This window comes from Hyposmocoma kahamanoa, unplaced genomic scaffold (assembly GCF_003589595.1).
Source record: "Hyposmocoma kahamanoa isolate Upper Pololo Valley unplaced genomic scaffold, ASM358959v1 66, whole genome shotgun sequence".
NCBI classification, from domain to species: Eukaryota; Metazoa; Arthropoda; class Insecta; order Lepidoptera; family Cosmopterigidae; genus Hyposmocoma; species Hyposmocoma kahamanoa.
Genome location: NW_020653854.1, coordinates 11929876 through 11946840, shown reverse-complemented (window position 1 = coordinate 11946840; position 16965 = coordinate 11929876). Strand labels below are relative to the sequence as shown.

Sequence of the window (16965 nt, the reverse complement as noted above, 5' to 3'; positions counted from 1 at the left end):
TTAGATTTTCAGTACAAATCGGCAATTTCATACTTTAACCCCTATTAATAATGCCTTCGTGTCATTAAACGTTCTTAATTCCATGACCACCACTGTATATATGTATAAATGTGTGTGTGCGTGCGTGCGTGTGGTTGTGTACATATATATTATACATATCGACGGTGGGAAATTGAAATGTTCTAAGAGACATTTTGTCGTAAGGGTCATTTTCCAATACTAGTATTCTTTATGACATTCCAATTTTCTCATTTCTGTAGTTTCTTCACTCCAATCTCACACAGTCCACATCGTCCACTTCAATTGTTTTATAAAATATATACAAAATACCGTTATCTTTGCATTGCAAAGAATTTTTGGAAGATTATCTCGTTATCTATCAATTAAACAATATCATTCCTCCTTTGCTAATCACATTATCTTTAATGTGCCACTTAAACTAATCAATGTTCTTTTAATCAGCTTTGTTTATTGTTCATTAATTACGGCTTATTTACGTAACAAAAATGTATTTATTTAATTTTATGGCTTTCAAATGGACACTTATTTTTTTAGATTTATGTAAGACACAGTGGGAATATCTGCTTCATCCAGAATCCTCCAAAGATATAGCCATAGCCAAACATTTGATCTCAAATGTAGGCAGGAAAAGCAGTTGAGGATTTTTGGTTTTGGAGAGTGAAAAACTGAAGTGAGATTCGACTGCAAGCCTCGGATATCAGACAGTTGTTAGCGGAAAATAGTGAAGCTGTTTTACATTTCCTTTGCCTTATTTTCATTATGATTTAAAACAGGTCGTCACGGAATATCGCTAAGCAAACCTCATGCGCGCGCTTTTAAACTGCCATTCCCTTTTGAGACTTTGTAGACAGCGGTGACACTCGAACCGCATCAGCAAGAGCAATAATTTTAAAATATAAACAAATATTTTAAAAATATAATTTATGTAACAATAATTATACATTATATATCACAACGTTTAAATTTACAATCTAAGAATTTGAAACAATATTGGCAGAACCCGGCAAAGACAGGATTAGTGACGGGATCGGTGTTTAAATACATGGCGGTATCCATAATTGGTTCCGTAACGGGAGCTATTATTCTTCGATGATATCTTCAACGTAGCCAGTTTCGAAGTAGATAACAAGTTCATCAATCCTTTTAGCGGACCATTCAAGGTTGCTTCGAGCTGTAGCTATTCCATTAATGCCAGTATTATATGCTGCCTCGCCGATTTCTGCACGGACCTCTTGTAGCCAACTTCGGAACTGACACACAAAAATATTCATAACATGAGTATATTTTGGGTGTCTTCTATTTGTAGTGTATATTTAGTTGAAAGGTTTTTCGATTAACTCTCTCTGACTTACCTCACTAATTTGGTCTTCATTTAGAAGGCGCGCAGCGATATAGCTTACAGGCGTTGACACGCTACCAAGTCTGCAAATTTTGTTAATTTAAACAGTTTTTAATTAACGTATATCCATAATGAATTATTAGAATTTATATAGGTACCAAACAAGTGACAATAATACATAGTACAAAGTAAATTCATTTTATTAACCTAATTTCTATGCGAACACAAAAATAATATTGATAAATCGGAATTTACTACTACACTACAAGCAATATCTTACGTTTCAGTGGTCCGATTGATATTTTTCTGAAGCCATTTGAACGCCCTGAGTGTGTTTTCTTCATTACGGCTAACAGCAGAGTTGAGTGCTGTATTGAAATCTTGAGGACGAATTGCATCGTCATCAGCTACGATAGCGTCCAAGAATTTCTCTAAACTGGCCTCATTAGTGGTACAGCCGGCTACCTAAAATATTACTCCCACTATAACCTAATTACAATAAAAAAATTAATATATTTTAAAAAAGACATTTTATTCCTCACTTGCAGCATAACCACTTTATCGCTAGCAACGTCCTGCAGAAGATAACGATTCCAATAGTAATCGAAATCAGCAGAATTGCCTTGGCGCAATCCCACGCAGAATACCCAAGGTCTCATGTTTGGTGGTACACTGAAACAAAACTATGAATTTCTAACAAATGCAATATATAATATATACCTGACATGTTAAAAATTGGATGCAGGAACTCATAAGTAGGTACACACCGATAAAATACTCACAATCCGTCAATGTGCCTCCATTGTTGGAAGTTCTGGTAACCCGAGCTTACGCAATCTCTATGACCAACGTTACAAAGGAATTCCATAACGTACATACGCTGCAGGTCATCCAAGTAATTGTCGTAATTGTCCTTATCAAATATTTCTGCAAACCGAAGTTTGGCTGTCACCGCCGCGCTCCATTCGATGATTAGATTCTAAAAATATATAAAACGTTGTACAATAATAATATATATATAAATTTGTACGTGTTCATATATTGCAGTATCTCTACCCATCGCTGGCCACGGTATATACATGATAGAGGAATCTAAGGAGCAGTCTAAAAAATATTTAGGGCGAGTAAGGGACCCCAATTGTTTTCATTTGGAGTTGGTAATTGTACATAACTTTTAGCTGTTATTTGTACAAATTTCTTACATTGACACAGAAAACAAATTAAAATAGAATATTTTGCAAAAGATATTTTACATTTAACTTTTGTAAGTTTTCTGGATCGTGTGCCAATCTTCTGATAAGAAAATTGAATCCGGTAATTGCGGCCATCCAAGGAGTATACGCATCTTCAAACTCCAGGAACGAAAGGATGTTTAGAGCCGTGTTATAGGGCATCAAACCGGATCTTGCAAAGAGGAATAGATCATCAATAATCTACAAAAGAAACATTTTGTTAAAAATAATGAACTGAAAACAAATATGTAACATTGAAGATCGATAATAAATACTATCTTACCTGAGCACGGTTATACTCATGGATGTCTGTTCTATTGGGACCTCTTAATGCTCGTGTAATGAGAGCCCAGTTTGTATTGTCATAGTTGACTCTGTAGAAACCTGAAGAAAATAATCAAACAACATTGGAATATTTTCGAAAAATGAGGGAGTATTTATCAAAATAACTAGTATTGTCATTATTATTTAAATATGTTTCACATAGAAAAAAGGACCTGTAAACTTTATACTTAAAGATAAAAAATTAAGTAAAGTTAGACTTGCAATACAAATAAATAATTAAAATACCAGTTTGTTGTTTATTAAATATGACCCATTCTAAGCCGATAGTGCCTCGCTGAAGTACAGTCACTTGTTCTTTCAGGACAACAGAGGGTTTTAAGTTTGTGAATTCAGGGGCGCCACCTCTGCTCCATGTGATAGGGACTTCCCAAATTGTTGGAATTTCAGATACTCCAGTGTTGAGATTGAAACGAGCCTGAAAATTCAATAATATCATAGTAAAATTCACCGAGCATGACAGCGCTGTTATGAAATTATAATGTTTATGAAGGTACCTGGTAGACAATAATCTGTCCTGTCTGTTGATTTACTGTAACGGTGAGCAGTGGGTGGCCGGCACGTTCAGACCAAGATTTCATATAGCTGGTCACGGTTATGCCGTCGTACGCCGTTAGTGCACCATCCTCCTTGGCAACTATTTCCAAAGCGTTAAATAGATCTTCTGGATCCGCGACGTCGAATTGTCTAAAGTGTATTAATTAAATGAAACGCTATAGTGATTAGTTCTCCATTTGAGTGACTTAAAAAAGCCTCCTAGTGAGTTCAATGATTACCTGTCTTTAAGATAATTCCGAAGTCCCCTTTCATAAGTATCCTTTCCGAGTAAGTACTGAGTCATGCGAAGCACAGAAGCGCCTTTAGCATACGTTATGGTGGAAAAGTGTGCGCTGACAGAAGCGGGGTTGTCAACACTAGGATCAGTTAAAGCGTGAGCAGAGTCCCATGAATCCGAGAGAAGGGAGACATGTACCTGCTCTACGATAAAGCGGGTTTCATAATGTAGATATGGGGCAACCTATACAAAAAAGTAAAAGATTCCATAAAGAAACGGGCGAATATATAATAAGTTTTTATAAGATTTTTACACAATAGCAAAAGATTTCTTACACGTTCTGTCAGGAAATACTGGTAAAATCTAGCGAATCCTTCATTTAGCCAAAGAACATCCCACCAGGCGCAAGTAACAAGGTTACCAAACCACATATGTGCAACCTCATGTGCCACAATATTAGCTACACGTTGTTTGTAGAAGTGATTGGAATTCAACGGATCATAGAGGATGTTCATTTCCCTGTAATAAATAATTTAATTGGGAAACTTTTAACTTTAATAATATGTTCAAATTTATTAAAAATTTAAACATGTTATCATAAATCGTCACGTCTGTAGACAATAATAAGGTAACCTGTAAGTGAGAAGACCCCAGTTTTCCATAGCGCCAGCAGAAAAATCGGGAATGGCTGCCTGTTTCATGTCCATGTTGTCGGCCATAGTATAGTAGGGGAAGTCAGTATATCGTTCCATCTCTTCCAAAAGGAGTTCTCCGATTTCCAAAGACCAGTCACCCGTAGAGCCGGCATTATCCCTCGCGTAAATATTAAAAGGTCTGGTAGCGTTGGTACCCTCTGATACTATTGTATAGTGGGAAACGATAAAAGCAAGAAGATAAGTTGAAGTATACATAGTAGTTTCGAAAGTTTCAGCTATTCTCCCGTCACTTAATCTGTAAACAATTCGAAACATTAAATTTTTGTGTCATGTTTTTGCCCTTTTTGACACAAATATACTATAACAATATCTGTTTCCAATTCGGTATAAAGTACCTATTACTTTGGACCTATTAATTTGAGGGACAATATTATTTAATAATTAAAAATATAATTCATCTATTCTAAATGTGCACTTTTTAAGGGTATTTTTTTGTTTCATATATATATTAATTGTTCCGTCTATATTAGTTGATCTGCAGATAAATTATAAATGAACTGCATTCAAGGTAACACTATCATTATGTTTAAGTGTACTGTATTAATATTTGGTATTGAAAAATAATATTTGATCCCCTTTTTTATTATTGGTGTTTTGTTTTAACGATTGATGGTATTTATAACCAGCATCCTTTGATACTGGCGTCTTAATAAATATACTTAGACCTATTGCATACCTAAACTTTTAAAAATATGTTTTCAAATGAAAAATATATTCGGTTTCTATTTTTAATGAAAAAAATTATCCCTAAATTTTCGCGGTGTTTTGTGGATGATTGGTAACCGCCTGTCATTGAGTTAGGATGGACAGAAAGTGACCATTTCACAGTCAGATGCTGATGATGATGAATACGAGATTTATTTTTCACATTGGGAAGTAACAGTGCAAGCAAGAAGCAAACAAGAAGCAACAACAAATGCAGTTGCCCGCAATTTACGAAAACAAATGTGCAAACATGTCATAGAAATGGCGATTCGTCTGAAGTATTTATCGGCACCACTTAAGGCCAAAAATATTCCCATAGGCCAAAAAAGAAAACGTGGCCGACCCACAAAATCAAAACGTCTTTTAATTATTCAATAATTTAGTTTAGTATACGTACTTACCTTAAGTTTAATTTTCCACTAAGTAAGTACTTAATTATAAAGATTTCTAAATGCATGAAGTTCCTGTAATTATTGTTTCTTTCCCATAACTTGACTACAATTTATCAATAAGTAGGTACCAAAAAATATTGAATGAAGCTCAATATGGGTTAATATACGTATACACAACAATAAGTCAATTCAAATTTAAGTACAAAAAAAAGTATTTTAGTAAATCGAATTATAAAGAACATAATCGAAATTTTATTTTTTAATGCTCATTTGTCTTAATTTTGAGACCCAACATGAACCTATCAAAGTTAATTTATACTAATCAAACATATTTTACTAGCTCAAAACAGATTAAAATATCCATTGATTTAATTTATTTTATGTATCAATCGTTAAACAAGTTGACCTTTTAAATTTTTTTGCCAACTATTTTTGCAAACTTAAAGTGAAAAAAAAAATGATCCTTTAATAACATGTGTTATTTTAATACGAATTTTTAAATACGTTCAAGTAATTCTAGAACATATGGAAATAATTAGATATAACAATAGGGGATTTATAATAATTATTGAACAATTGAATATTGCGTCATCACTGTTATTGCAGGCAATTGTGCTAAATATTTTCATATTTTTAACGATGGTGATAGTGGAGGTAGTGGGGTATAATTATGACCAACCATTCTGAGCGAGGTCATTCCTCGACCGAGCGTCGAACAATCAACAATCCCTGAGGATGCCTCGTAGAGAGTCGAAACACCTGTCAGGCATAGGCATATTTTTCGTGGTCGTATCTGTGACCATAGTTGCGCTTGTGTTATTTATTTTAGGGTGAGAAAATTAATTTCATAAAAAATAATTCAGCACAATTTAACTTCCAATGGATTCGCGCAGCAGTAAGATTAATTTACTTCCATTTTTATTAACATTTGGTCGATACTTACACTTCGCCAGGACCTTTCAGTGGCATGTTGGAGATAGTAGGGCTGAAGTCGGGTTCGCGATTTATGGTGATGTCGAATGTTGCCTTAAAGGCAGGTTCATCATAGCAGGGGAACGCTTGTCGCGCATGACCAGGCTGGAATTGCGTGGTACCCATCCATCTAGGAATATTTAACGAAATTCACAATAAATTATACATTTATAATCAATACGACACAATAACATTCAAAAACTTTCAAATATTTTTAGATCACCGATACTTACAAAAAAATTAACAGAACTTTATAAAACAACGAAAACAATTTCAAATTTACGTTCAACGTTTTCATCCATTTTACCTTTTGCTAGTACTGTCTTCGTACCAACTTCTATAGAATCCTCTCATGTTAGTCTGTAGGTTACCTTTGAACGTCGATTTTATTATGTACTCTTGATTTAGTTGTAAAGTTTGTGTAACTGGTATCCTCAAGAATGAATAAGGCATCTCGCACTCATAGTTTCGATCAGGATATGAAATGATTTCGGTTTCGTTACCTAGTTGGTACTGAACGGATAGTGATAGGATAATCAAATCATTACAATGCAAGACTATTTCATTGACATCCTCCACTGTTGGTCTCGTGTAAATTGTAACGTGGCCGTCAAAAGTGAAAGGAATTTCACCATTGGAAACTGTTTCGAAGTAAGGAGTCAGATTTACTTCGTAATGCCTAGGACGTGTTGATGTAGGGAGACGATACGCTGGATCACGCAGCATTGTTAGAAAAGATTCCCACTCATCCTCATCAACAGGAATAGGACTTAGGGCAAATAGACCCTGAGTAAGGGCCAAGCCTATCCAGAAAATTAAAAATCGTTTCGCCTTAAAACAAAAACAATAAATTTTAGAATATTAGGCCCCATGACTTTTAAAAAAATATGAAAATTATTATTATAGATACTCACCATTTTTCTACTGATAATGTGATTGAAATGAAGCTTTTAACCTTTTGAAGCCAGTATTAAAATTTTTCATAATCTTATCTAAAAGATAACATTAATCATTTGATAAATATTGTTTCAAAGCAAATATAATAATTATATATATAAATGTAACAAAGGAAGTTAAGATAAATTCACAAAAATATGATTCGGTTTATTTATCGAATTATTCAAAACAATTGATCATACTGCTTTATTTCAAAACTTCGTTTTGAAATTTTCATCATTTGTGGAAAGCCTTTTGTCTAGATTCAAACATCCACGTAACAATGTGCATCTTAAATTTAGTTTTAGCGTCCTCAATTTTATTGATTACGGAACAAATAACATTAAGTGTACTTAGCGTGGAGGTTCTATAATTTGCATACGTCGACCAAAAAACTATAATACTACAGTCATAACATTCCTCCGGTCTTAACATTCATTCTACCCCCAAATTAATATCTAAATAAAAATTACATGCGAAACCCAAAAGCTAGTAGCTACATTACACAGACGCAACATAACCATAGAAATGGTGACCCAACTCTAACACCTCTAATTGAGTCGTTTATTTATCGTATGTATATGTTTTATTTCTAGAACAAGGTTGATTATTTGTTGAACTAGGTTAGCAATATCGAACGTTTACGTGCAACAAATGTTCTATCTCTGAGTATGTCAGTGAGGTTAGGAAGCTGTGAAAGTTGTAACATCTGCTTGTCAGTTAACTTATCCTTTCATGAGATTTTAAAAATAACATATATGAAAAATGTTCAGCCTCATTTATATTCACAACTTCAGGGTTTACAATAATAGGACATTTATTCATAAGCAAATTTACAATAAAATGGTTAATAAAGGTACAGTTTCGGAAATGTAGTGGAATCTAGTGCTTATGAAAAATATGGAGCCTCAGCACTAAACGCTGCTTCAGGTTCCACCTTGACATTCGCTGCTGACAATTATCAGACTTCACAACAATCATATATTTTAAATTTGTGGGACGTGCTTAAAATTAATTTATTATTTTGTTGAGTATAGGAATATATATTATTATATTGCAAGTAATAGAACAGTAAATACAGATACAAATGGCATTGGAACAGGTTATAACTTTTTACACACACCAATTGAAAATTATTTTAAATTTTAGCTTTATTTTTTGTTTTTTATGTATATGTTAAATTATGTAGTAGTTATAACTTCACCACAGAGTTTTCGTATTTTTCATTGTAATAATTTTTTTTCACAAAGGAAGACGGTCTCTCAAAACCAGGGTTCTACACAGTTTGAGCGATAGTCTTCAACATTCAAATGGTTACATTTGTTTAATATGTCGTGAGATAAAAGTGTTAATGTGGAGAAAACAAACAAATTATTATAATATTATTATTTAATAATTATTATTTTGAATTATTATTATTATTTTACATATACTAAAGTTTACTTAGGTGACAAATAAACTAAAGAGAAACTTAAAACAATGCCAAGAAACTATTTGCTACATATAATGCAGTTGCGATAGCGATTTAGTCCAGCAACATTGTGGTTTTCCGTACGTTAAGTAGCTTTCTTTTAAAAGTGCCCAACGACTGGCTAAGTTTAATCGGGGGTGGAATGTCATTCCAACATTTAGACGAAGCAAACCGAAAGCTTCCTCTGAAGGAGTGTAACCGAAAAAACGAACGATATTGTAACACTGGGTACCACGTTGACCGAGTCTGATCTATTATTCTGTCATTCCAGGAGAATTTGTTAGCCGAATATTGAGGTACACCATAATGTCTCAGGTTAAATATCAGACAATCCAATTTTAATCTACGTCTACGACATATTTAAAAGGCCAAAAGAATTAAGAAACGGGGTAATATGAGAGAGTGAGGGACTGGATAGCAAAATTGGACACAAGAGTTGTGGACTCGCTGAATCTACTCCGATTTCTTCAGTAAACAAGGCCCGTAGACTACGTTACAATAATCCAAATTAAACAGTCTAAGCCGCAAAAACCTGTTTAAAAATGAACTTAGCTTATACAGCTGTTTTAGCGACACAAGTCGCAATTTTACATGGCTCAAATTTAAGTATGCCATCCATTATGAAGTCTAAATACCAAATATTGACATTTTTATCTATACACATACCATAAACTCTCTATTATGTGTTTCATGTTTTCACATTTTTAACCCACTTCAAAAAAGGAGGAGGTTCTCAATTCGTCTGTATATATATATATATATATATATATATATATATATATATATATTTGTATGATGTTACGCGATTACTTTGCCATTTGTGAACCGATATTGATAATTCTTTTTTTGTTGAAAAGAGAGTACCTCAGAAGTGGTCCCATTTCAATTTGAAGAAAATATTCCACCTCTAAGGGTGGTAAACTAGGGGATGAATAACTTTTGAGGTCGGTATTTTTAATCGGAGGTTAGGTTATTAACGATGGTGATAGTGGAGGTAGTGTACTCTATTATGTGTTCAAAAACCGCAAATTACGACCAGCATAAAGATAAACTATTGTTTGAAAAAAATTGTTATCTGTGAAAATGTTATTATTGCTAATAACATCAAATTCGATTTTATTATTAAACTTCAAACACCTCTGAAAAACAATACAATTTAATTGAACCTCAATTCTAATATCAGTCGAGATGAAGTTTTATTCGAAGTCAATCAATAGCAAACAATTTTGACAAATTTCACACGTTACTTTATATCGAACGATATGATAGTTGGGGCCGACTCCAGTTTGTCTATGAATAAAAAAAACGTGTGTTGCGTGACATGCGTGAGCAAAGTTTTTATTAGCCGCCATTTCGCCAGTCGTAACATGCGGTTCCTGAACACATCATAGAGAGCTTATAATATGTGTATAGATAAAGCAGTGTACGTAACTGTACATAATTAGGCATTAAAACACTCGTGTAATGTTTTCATGAAACACGCTTGTCGGCTCGTTTCATAAAGGCACACTCGTATATTTTAATACCTTTCATTATGTAACAGTCACATAAACTACTATAACATGTACTGATATGTAATCCAAGTATATTTTGGCAATTTTGTGCAACTACCGACATTATGTGTCAGCTCAAATGACTGTTGATATTCGGAGCAACCTATGGGTATCGGTTTGTTTCCATTTCAAATTAAAAGACTTCATGTCGGTTTCTTTTCGATTAATGTACATGTCTTAAAATTGTTATGTTTTTCATTATATATAAATACCTAATTTTTTTAATATCACATACAATAAATTTGACATTTCAACTGGTAACGAAAAACATAAGAATTATGTAAAAATATTCTTTATTTAATAAATAAAGCACATAGGCTCCATCTTATTTACAATCGTTTATTTTTTGCTCTAAGACATTTGGAGTATCACAACCTCTATGATCCATACTTACAACATCACTGTCATGCACCTATCATTTTTCAGGTAAAAATTATTACTTATAAGTATAATTTTAGTACTTAGGTATTTCATAACATATGAGTTAAGATATTCCAAATAATGATAGACGCAAAAGAATTATAATAATAGACAACTTAGAAAAACCAGTGAACGGTGACTCCGAGTGAAAGGAGTAACAAAGAGACGGCGGTGGAGACAGCGGAGTTTGGAAATTCTGGTGTGATAGGTTCCACCAGAAGGCCAGGTGTTACGGTGGTTATCTGTTCCGTAGTAGTACTACTTGATGTAGTCGTATCGAAGGTGATATCATCACCGGTGAAATAGTCGTTCAAGTCTGAAGAGACATCTTGTACCCATTGGATGCTCTCGAGGGCAGCATTGGCATTGTTATAAACAGCTTGGTAGTCGTCGCCTAAGTCTGCACGGCTGTCATTGACCCATCTTTGGAACTGCAAGTACGTATGAGAATGTAAATTAGTTGTTAATTAATAGACTGAATATGACATGTCAAGCGTTTGTTGTCATATAAAAATGTTGCTCATGAATGTCCGAAATTCTAAACGTGTGTTATATTAAGATGTTAATGTGATATAATCGATATAATCAATCGTAGTGTTTAATTTGAGGCATTTAAAATTAAAGTACAATATAACTGAGTCCAACGAAATAATTTTTAGAATAGGTATTTAGGAAGGTAATTAATTATAAGTACAATTATTGTATGAACTATTTAAAAGCATTAACAGGTAAGTTCGTAAATAATAATTATTACATAAAAATTATTTCTGATATCACAGTAATATTTTGGTAGAAAACAATCTTATCGGCATTCAATAAAAATTTTGAACGAAAACAGTATCAAGACATTTGACCTTAAGCAAATGTTTCAGGAATAAATAATTATACTACCACTGTCTAACAACTTACCTCCAATACTTGACTTTCAGTTCTCAATCGAGAGGAAATGTAGGCCAGAGGCGTCGTAGCTGAATTGAACCTGGGAATACGTAACAAAATTAAAGACGTCAGCGTTATAAAACTGATTTGCAAAGCTGACAATCTTGGTTTACACATTTTGACATCTCTAAATCACATTGTTAATAAAGATTAGTATTTATCAGTTACTTTTTTATTTAAAGTACAAGAATGCTCGTGACTAAAATCGTAACGAAATAAAAATCGATGGGATAGTATTGTAGAGGAATCTTATTTTTCTATTGACGGGTATAAAGAGTAGATAGTAGAATGCAGTAGAGTGAAGGATAAAAATGTATATGAGAAAATTGAGAAAATTTAATATTGCTTCAATGACTGCGTGATTGTAATGGAAAGTAATAATTTTTACATCGAATTTTAACTTTTATCAAATCCTATTTGATTGCAACAACAACTAGCAACTCTTTTATAGGGTTGTCGTGAACTACATTAACGCCCTGCAAGTCATTGCTGGAAGTATGAGTTCAGAGTTCAGTTCCTATATTATGTCTCGAAAATAAAAAAGTAAAAATATAATTACTTACGCTTGTGTAACTTGATCGAGGTAGTCTTGAATGTAAGCGAAGACGATCATCGTATTCCCTTCATTGCCGTTGACAGCAGAGCTAAAAGCGGTCGTGTAGTCTTGAGGACGGACTTCAAAGTTGTCCGAAACGATGGCATTCACAAATCTACGAAATTTCACAATAATGTATACACATATGGAATAAACACATTCAATTTCCGCATCAGCTTTAATTAGCAAATATGACATTCGATAATTAGATTAGTTATAGTTGTAGCATGCACATCAAGCTACACGTTGACGGATAAAAACGTATAGCTTGTGGTGCTGTCGTATCTTCCACTTAAAACTATAAATCAATTAGGATACGCTAATTATCACAATCACATTGATCGATATATTCAATTCCTAATTATAAGCTTTATGATTATATGTTTGTTATAATTATTAACACGATTATAACAAACTAGTGGAGTAATTTCACAAAAAAGAATTGAATATTATGGCGATGAAAGATCCTGACATTCAATAAAAACACTTAGTGATTACTTGCTCACATGAAGAAGGTGATTAAAATCGCATTTTTAATCACCTTCTTCATGTGAGCATCTTTGAGGCAAACTTCACTGGTATTTCACTGAATCCGTAAAAGTACAAGTAACGTTCAGGAATACGGAAATATGCTTACTTATAAAGTGAGCTGTTGTAAGGTGTGCAACCTAGAGTCTGCAACAATACAATCTTCTCGGTGTAGACGTTGTGCGTCAGGAATCGATCCCAAAGAAAATCGAAGTCCGATGTAGTGCCTTCACGAAGAGCATTACAGTATACCCAATTACGACTGTCTACTGGTACACTGTGTAAAAAAGTGCATTCTTAAAATAGATTTACAAATGTTCTTTCATTAAATACTGTTACTGACTGGCAAGCCGTACATTGTTAATTAAGTGGTATGCAAAAACAAAATAATTGTTAGACTGATAAGAACCAGTTGTTCAGGGGACACACAAACGCAAATACAAACAAACACACACATACAAGGTCGAAAGTGAATTAAAGAGTTAGACATACGGGGTGTCAGTATCCCTAAGAGCTTGGAATTGTGTCGTAGCTGCCGCACGGCAGGCGGGGACTCCCATTGCACACATCAATGGCGCTAATTGATAACGCAGGTACGACTCTATCCACGATTCTCCGTCTCTAGGTACATATGTAAGCTGTGTCATGACTGTGTTAGCCCATTTAATGACCACATCCTGGAAGAAGAAATCAGGCATTACCTTCATATACTTTTTTAAGAAGACATCTTACACGTAATAATATACATACATATACACCTTGCTAATAAGTGGTGATGAAACTAAACCAAAATATTTAGATCAATCATTTGTAATTTTCGGTATATCAAAATTATACAATCACATTTTACGAAGTAATAACATACACTTTTATAGACTCTCAGAGTTCTATACTAATAACAAGCAGTTATGATACTTACGTTGAGAAAAATGGAAGTAAATTAATTTGCTACTTCACGAACCCAATGAAGGTTATCGTGCAAAATAACTGCGCTTGTTCGCGGAGTAGCGAACAAATTTACTTCCATTTTTATTGCACTTCCTCAAAGTAACGCCTGAATCTATCAAATACTTACGTTGAGCTCTAAAAGTAGATCAGGAGAGCTAGCGAGTCTGTTCCGGAGCCAATTAATGCCAGTAATAGCAGCAAACCACGGCGCGTACTCAGTTTCGTTCTCCAAGAATGCCAAAAGGTTAAATGCTCGATTGTATGTCATTACACCAGAGCGCGCGAATTGAAACAGATCATTCACGATCTGTAATATAGAATTTATATATTATATATTCATATTTTGACATACAACAAGAATATATATAGGAAATAACTATTCAAACAAATAAGCTGGTTGGTATCACCTAACGTCTAATATACAGGGTGTAATCGTGTAAGTGTACCTAGGTGGTTATTCCATAACTATAAGAGATATTAAAAACCTTGAAACTGATATCGAAAGTACGCTACCTAATGAGTAAATCGACGTGAATATTTTTTTTAAAATAAAACTAGAAATGTCCAAAATTTTAACATTAAACGCTCCCATACATTTAATAAGAGATTTGTAGAGAGAGGCTTTATTGTTTTCGTATCGTAAGAGGTAACAATAACAGATAATAAAACTGATATAAATAAAGTAATAAAACTATCTTTTAATCGAATTAAAATATGATGGCATAGGCATTTATTTGGTCAAGTGTGAGTTGCCCATAAAAATATATAAAATTGGTCAAATTTTTGTATGTGCTGATCGACTCAGTTTCATGTAAGGATTATTTTATTATATGGGACGAAAAAAGTATGGACAACAGAACTTGGTCAAATTAAAACAAATATTTTTCATGTAAAATATAATAATAACGCACACACTCATAACCCCGCTCTAGGGAAACCCTGTGTTGCGGGTGCCTTGGACACACACATAGACAACGACAAATTACACCCAAAGTCACGAGAGAAATAAATGAAAACTATACGAATATTTCTCCCAGCCCGGGAATCAAACCCGGGACCTCTGTGTGGCAGACCAGCATGGTAACCGTTCGGCCACGGATAGTTTCAATAAATAAAATTGAGTAATTTTTGTTAATGCTGATAGACTCAGTTTCTTACAACAATTATTTTATTGTAATGGAAAAATAGAATCGGGACAGCAGAATTTGGTTAAATATAATAATAAAATGTATTCAATTTGTATGAAAAATCTTTTTATTAAATTTGACCAACTTCTGTTGTCACGATTTTTTTCGTCCCATACAATGAAATGATTCTTATATGAAACTGAGTCGAACAGAACTAAAATAATTTGATCAATTTTATTCATTTTTATAGACAACTTACCCTTGACCAAGTAATTAACTATGTCATTAAATTTTTACTATATTAAAAAATTGTTTTATTACTTTATTTATAGTTGTTTTGTTATTTGTTAACTTATTGTTACCTCTTACAGTAGGGAAACTAAAGCCTCTGTAAAAATGTCATGTTAACTGTATCGGAGCGTTTAATGTTCAAATTTTGGACATTTCAAGTTTTATTTAAAAAAAGTAATTGATATCGATTTACTCTTTAGGTAACGTACTTTCGATATCAGTTTAAAGTTTTTTGATATCTCCTATATTTATGGAATATTCGCCTGGGTACTCTTAACGATTACACCCTGTACAAAACATTTAATAATAATATTAGTATTTACCAACTTTGTGCCAAATTCACCTATTTTATTTCGAACTTACCTGGGCTCTGTTATACTCATGAATACGAGTTCTGTCGTCGCCTCTAAGAGCAAGAGCAATAAGATTCCAAGTGTAATCATCATAGTTTACTCTATAGAACCCTACAAGTAAAAAGAAAAATATATTGAGAAATACCAGTTCAAAAAAACAGTAACATGCCTATGAATCTAAATAATTTAACTTTATTATTGTATACGAGTAAATGTCATTAATACAAAGACTGAACACAGAGAAAAACTAAGACGTCGAAAGCCGGACAAACACAATGCAAAGATTTTTAACGTACATACAGACATATTGAAGAATTTCATCGACTTGATTACTCTATCTGTAGCTCAGTTAGAAGAGCGATGAGGACGGAATTCCGTGGTCACAGGTTCGAAAGGTCCTTTGCGGTGGAAAGATTTATCTTTGTGTTCGCTCTTTGTATTAATAATTATCATTTACCAGTTTGCTGCTTGTTGAAAATGACCCACTCGTCGCCGACGGATCCACGGTCAATAATAGTAACGGAGTCAGTCAAAATATGAGAAGGTTTCGTGTTGCTGAAGTCTGGGTCCCTAGCCCTTGCAAAAGTAATAGGCACAATGTAATTCGTAGGGGCGCTCGAAAAGCCAGTGTTGATAGAAAAACGGCGCTGCAAATAAATATATACTTAATAACATAACGTTTCCAAATAGTTCAAATTATTTTTTAAATATCTATAAATTTTCACCTGGGTGATGGTCATGCGGCCAGTGGCATGGTTCACGTTAACACTGAGCAGTGGATGTCCAGGTTGCTCAGTCCAAGATTTATAGTATTCGATAAAGTTGAATTGAGGACCATACGCTTCAAGTGCACCTGTTTCAATACCAACGCTCTCAAGATCCACAAATAAGTCTATTGGCTTAGCAGTGAGGAAAGATCTGTAATATTTTTTTTTAAATTATATGTGCCCACATCATTATACATTATATAGCCACACCAACACGGAAAGTAATTATACCTTCGCTTTAAATAATTTATCAACCCTTGTGTATGAACTTCAGAACCCAGGAAGTGCTCAGTCTGTCTTATTATGGAAGCGCCTTTGTTATAAGTTATTGTACTAAACATAGCGCTCACAGCTTGCGGGCTTCCTACTCCAGGATTTGAAAGAGGATGAGCATTATCGGCAGAATCTGCTAGAAGAGCGGTGTGAACTTGTTCAACAACAAAACGAGTCTCAAATTCCATTTCTGTCTCCACCTAAAAATAATAAATATCTTCACTATAATTATTAATACAAAGATCGAACACTCAGAAAAAACACTCAGAA

At 33.7% G+C, this 16965-nt stretch overlaps 2 protein-coding genes across 2 annotated transcripts in view; both read right to left on the bottom strand.

The window, feature by feature from the left end:
• Window positions 1-7441, bottom strand: part of LOC113231890 — a 25958-nt gene extending 18517 nt beyond the window's left edge. Inside the window, exons 1-15 of the mRNA XM_026466430.1 lie at window positions 7409-7441; window positions 6802-7325; window positions 6466-6624; window positions 4343-4660; window positions 4045-4228; window positions 3711-3952; window positions 3432-3621; window positions 3163-3352; window positions 2876-2976; window positions 2614-2793; window positions 2143-2339; window positions 1903-2032; window positions 1641-1825; window positions 1374-1443; window positions 1104-1271 (exon numbers count right to left, since the gene is read on the bottom strand). Coding sequence (XP_026322215.1) covers window positions 1104-1271; window positions 1374-1443; window positions 1641-1825; window positions 1903-2032; window positions 2143-2339; window positions 2614-2793; window positions 2876-2976; window positions 3163-3352; window positions 3432-3621; window positions 3711-3952; window positions 4045-4228; window positions 4343-4660; window positions 6466-6624; window positions 6802-7325; window positions 7409-7411 — 2841 coding nt within the window. The 5' untranslated portion in view covers window positions 7412-7441. The remainder of the gene's footprint in view (window positions 1-1103; window positions 1272-1373; window positions 1444-1640; window positions 1826-1902; window positions 2033-2142; window positions 2340-2613; window positions 2794-2875; window positions 2977-3162; window positions 3353-3431; window positions 3622-3710; window positions 3953-4044; window positions 4229-4342; window positions 4661-6465; window positions 6625-6801; window positions 7326-7408) is intronic.
• A 3543-nt stretch (window positions 7442-10984) lies between these two features.
• Window positions 10985-16890, bottom strand: LOC113231801 (membrane alanyl aminopeptidase-like). Its single transcript, XM_026466335.1, has 10 exons — window positions 16654-16890; window positions 16381-16573; window positions 16113-16302; window positions 15666-15766; window positions 14012-14191; window positions 13429-13613; window positions 13046-13213; window positions 12377-12523; window positions 11784-11853; window positions 10985-11305 (listed from the first exon to the last, which is right to left on the bottom strand). The coding sequence occupies exons 1-10, from the start codon at window positions 16881-16883 to the stop codon at window positions 10991-10993; spliced, it is 1779 nt and encodes a 592-aa protein (XP_026322120.1). The 5' UTR covers window positions 16884-16890; the 3' UTR covers window positions 10985-10990.
• Between the last annotated feature and the right edge of the window lie 75 nt (window positions 16891-16965).

Coding starts and splice junctions, on each gene's coding strand:
- LOC113231801 (XM_026466335.1), bottom strand. CDS start 16,883: ATGGAATTTGAGACTCGTTTTGTTGTTGAACAAGTTCACACCGCTCTT. Junction 16,574..16,653: donor ATAAATTATTTAAAGCGAAG/GTATAATTACTT, acceptor AAAATATTACAG/ATCTTTCCTCACTGCTAAGC. Junction 12,524..13,045: donor TACAACAGCTCACTTTATAA/GTAAGCATATTT, acceptor GAAATTTCGTAG/ATTTGTGAATGCCATCGTTT.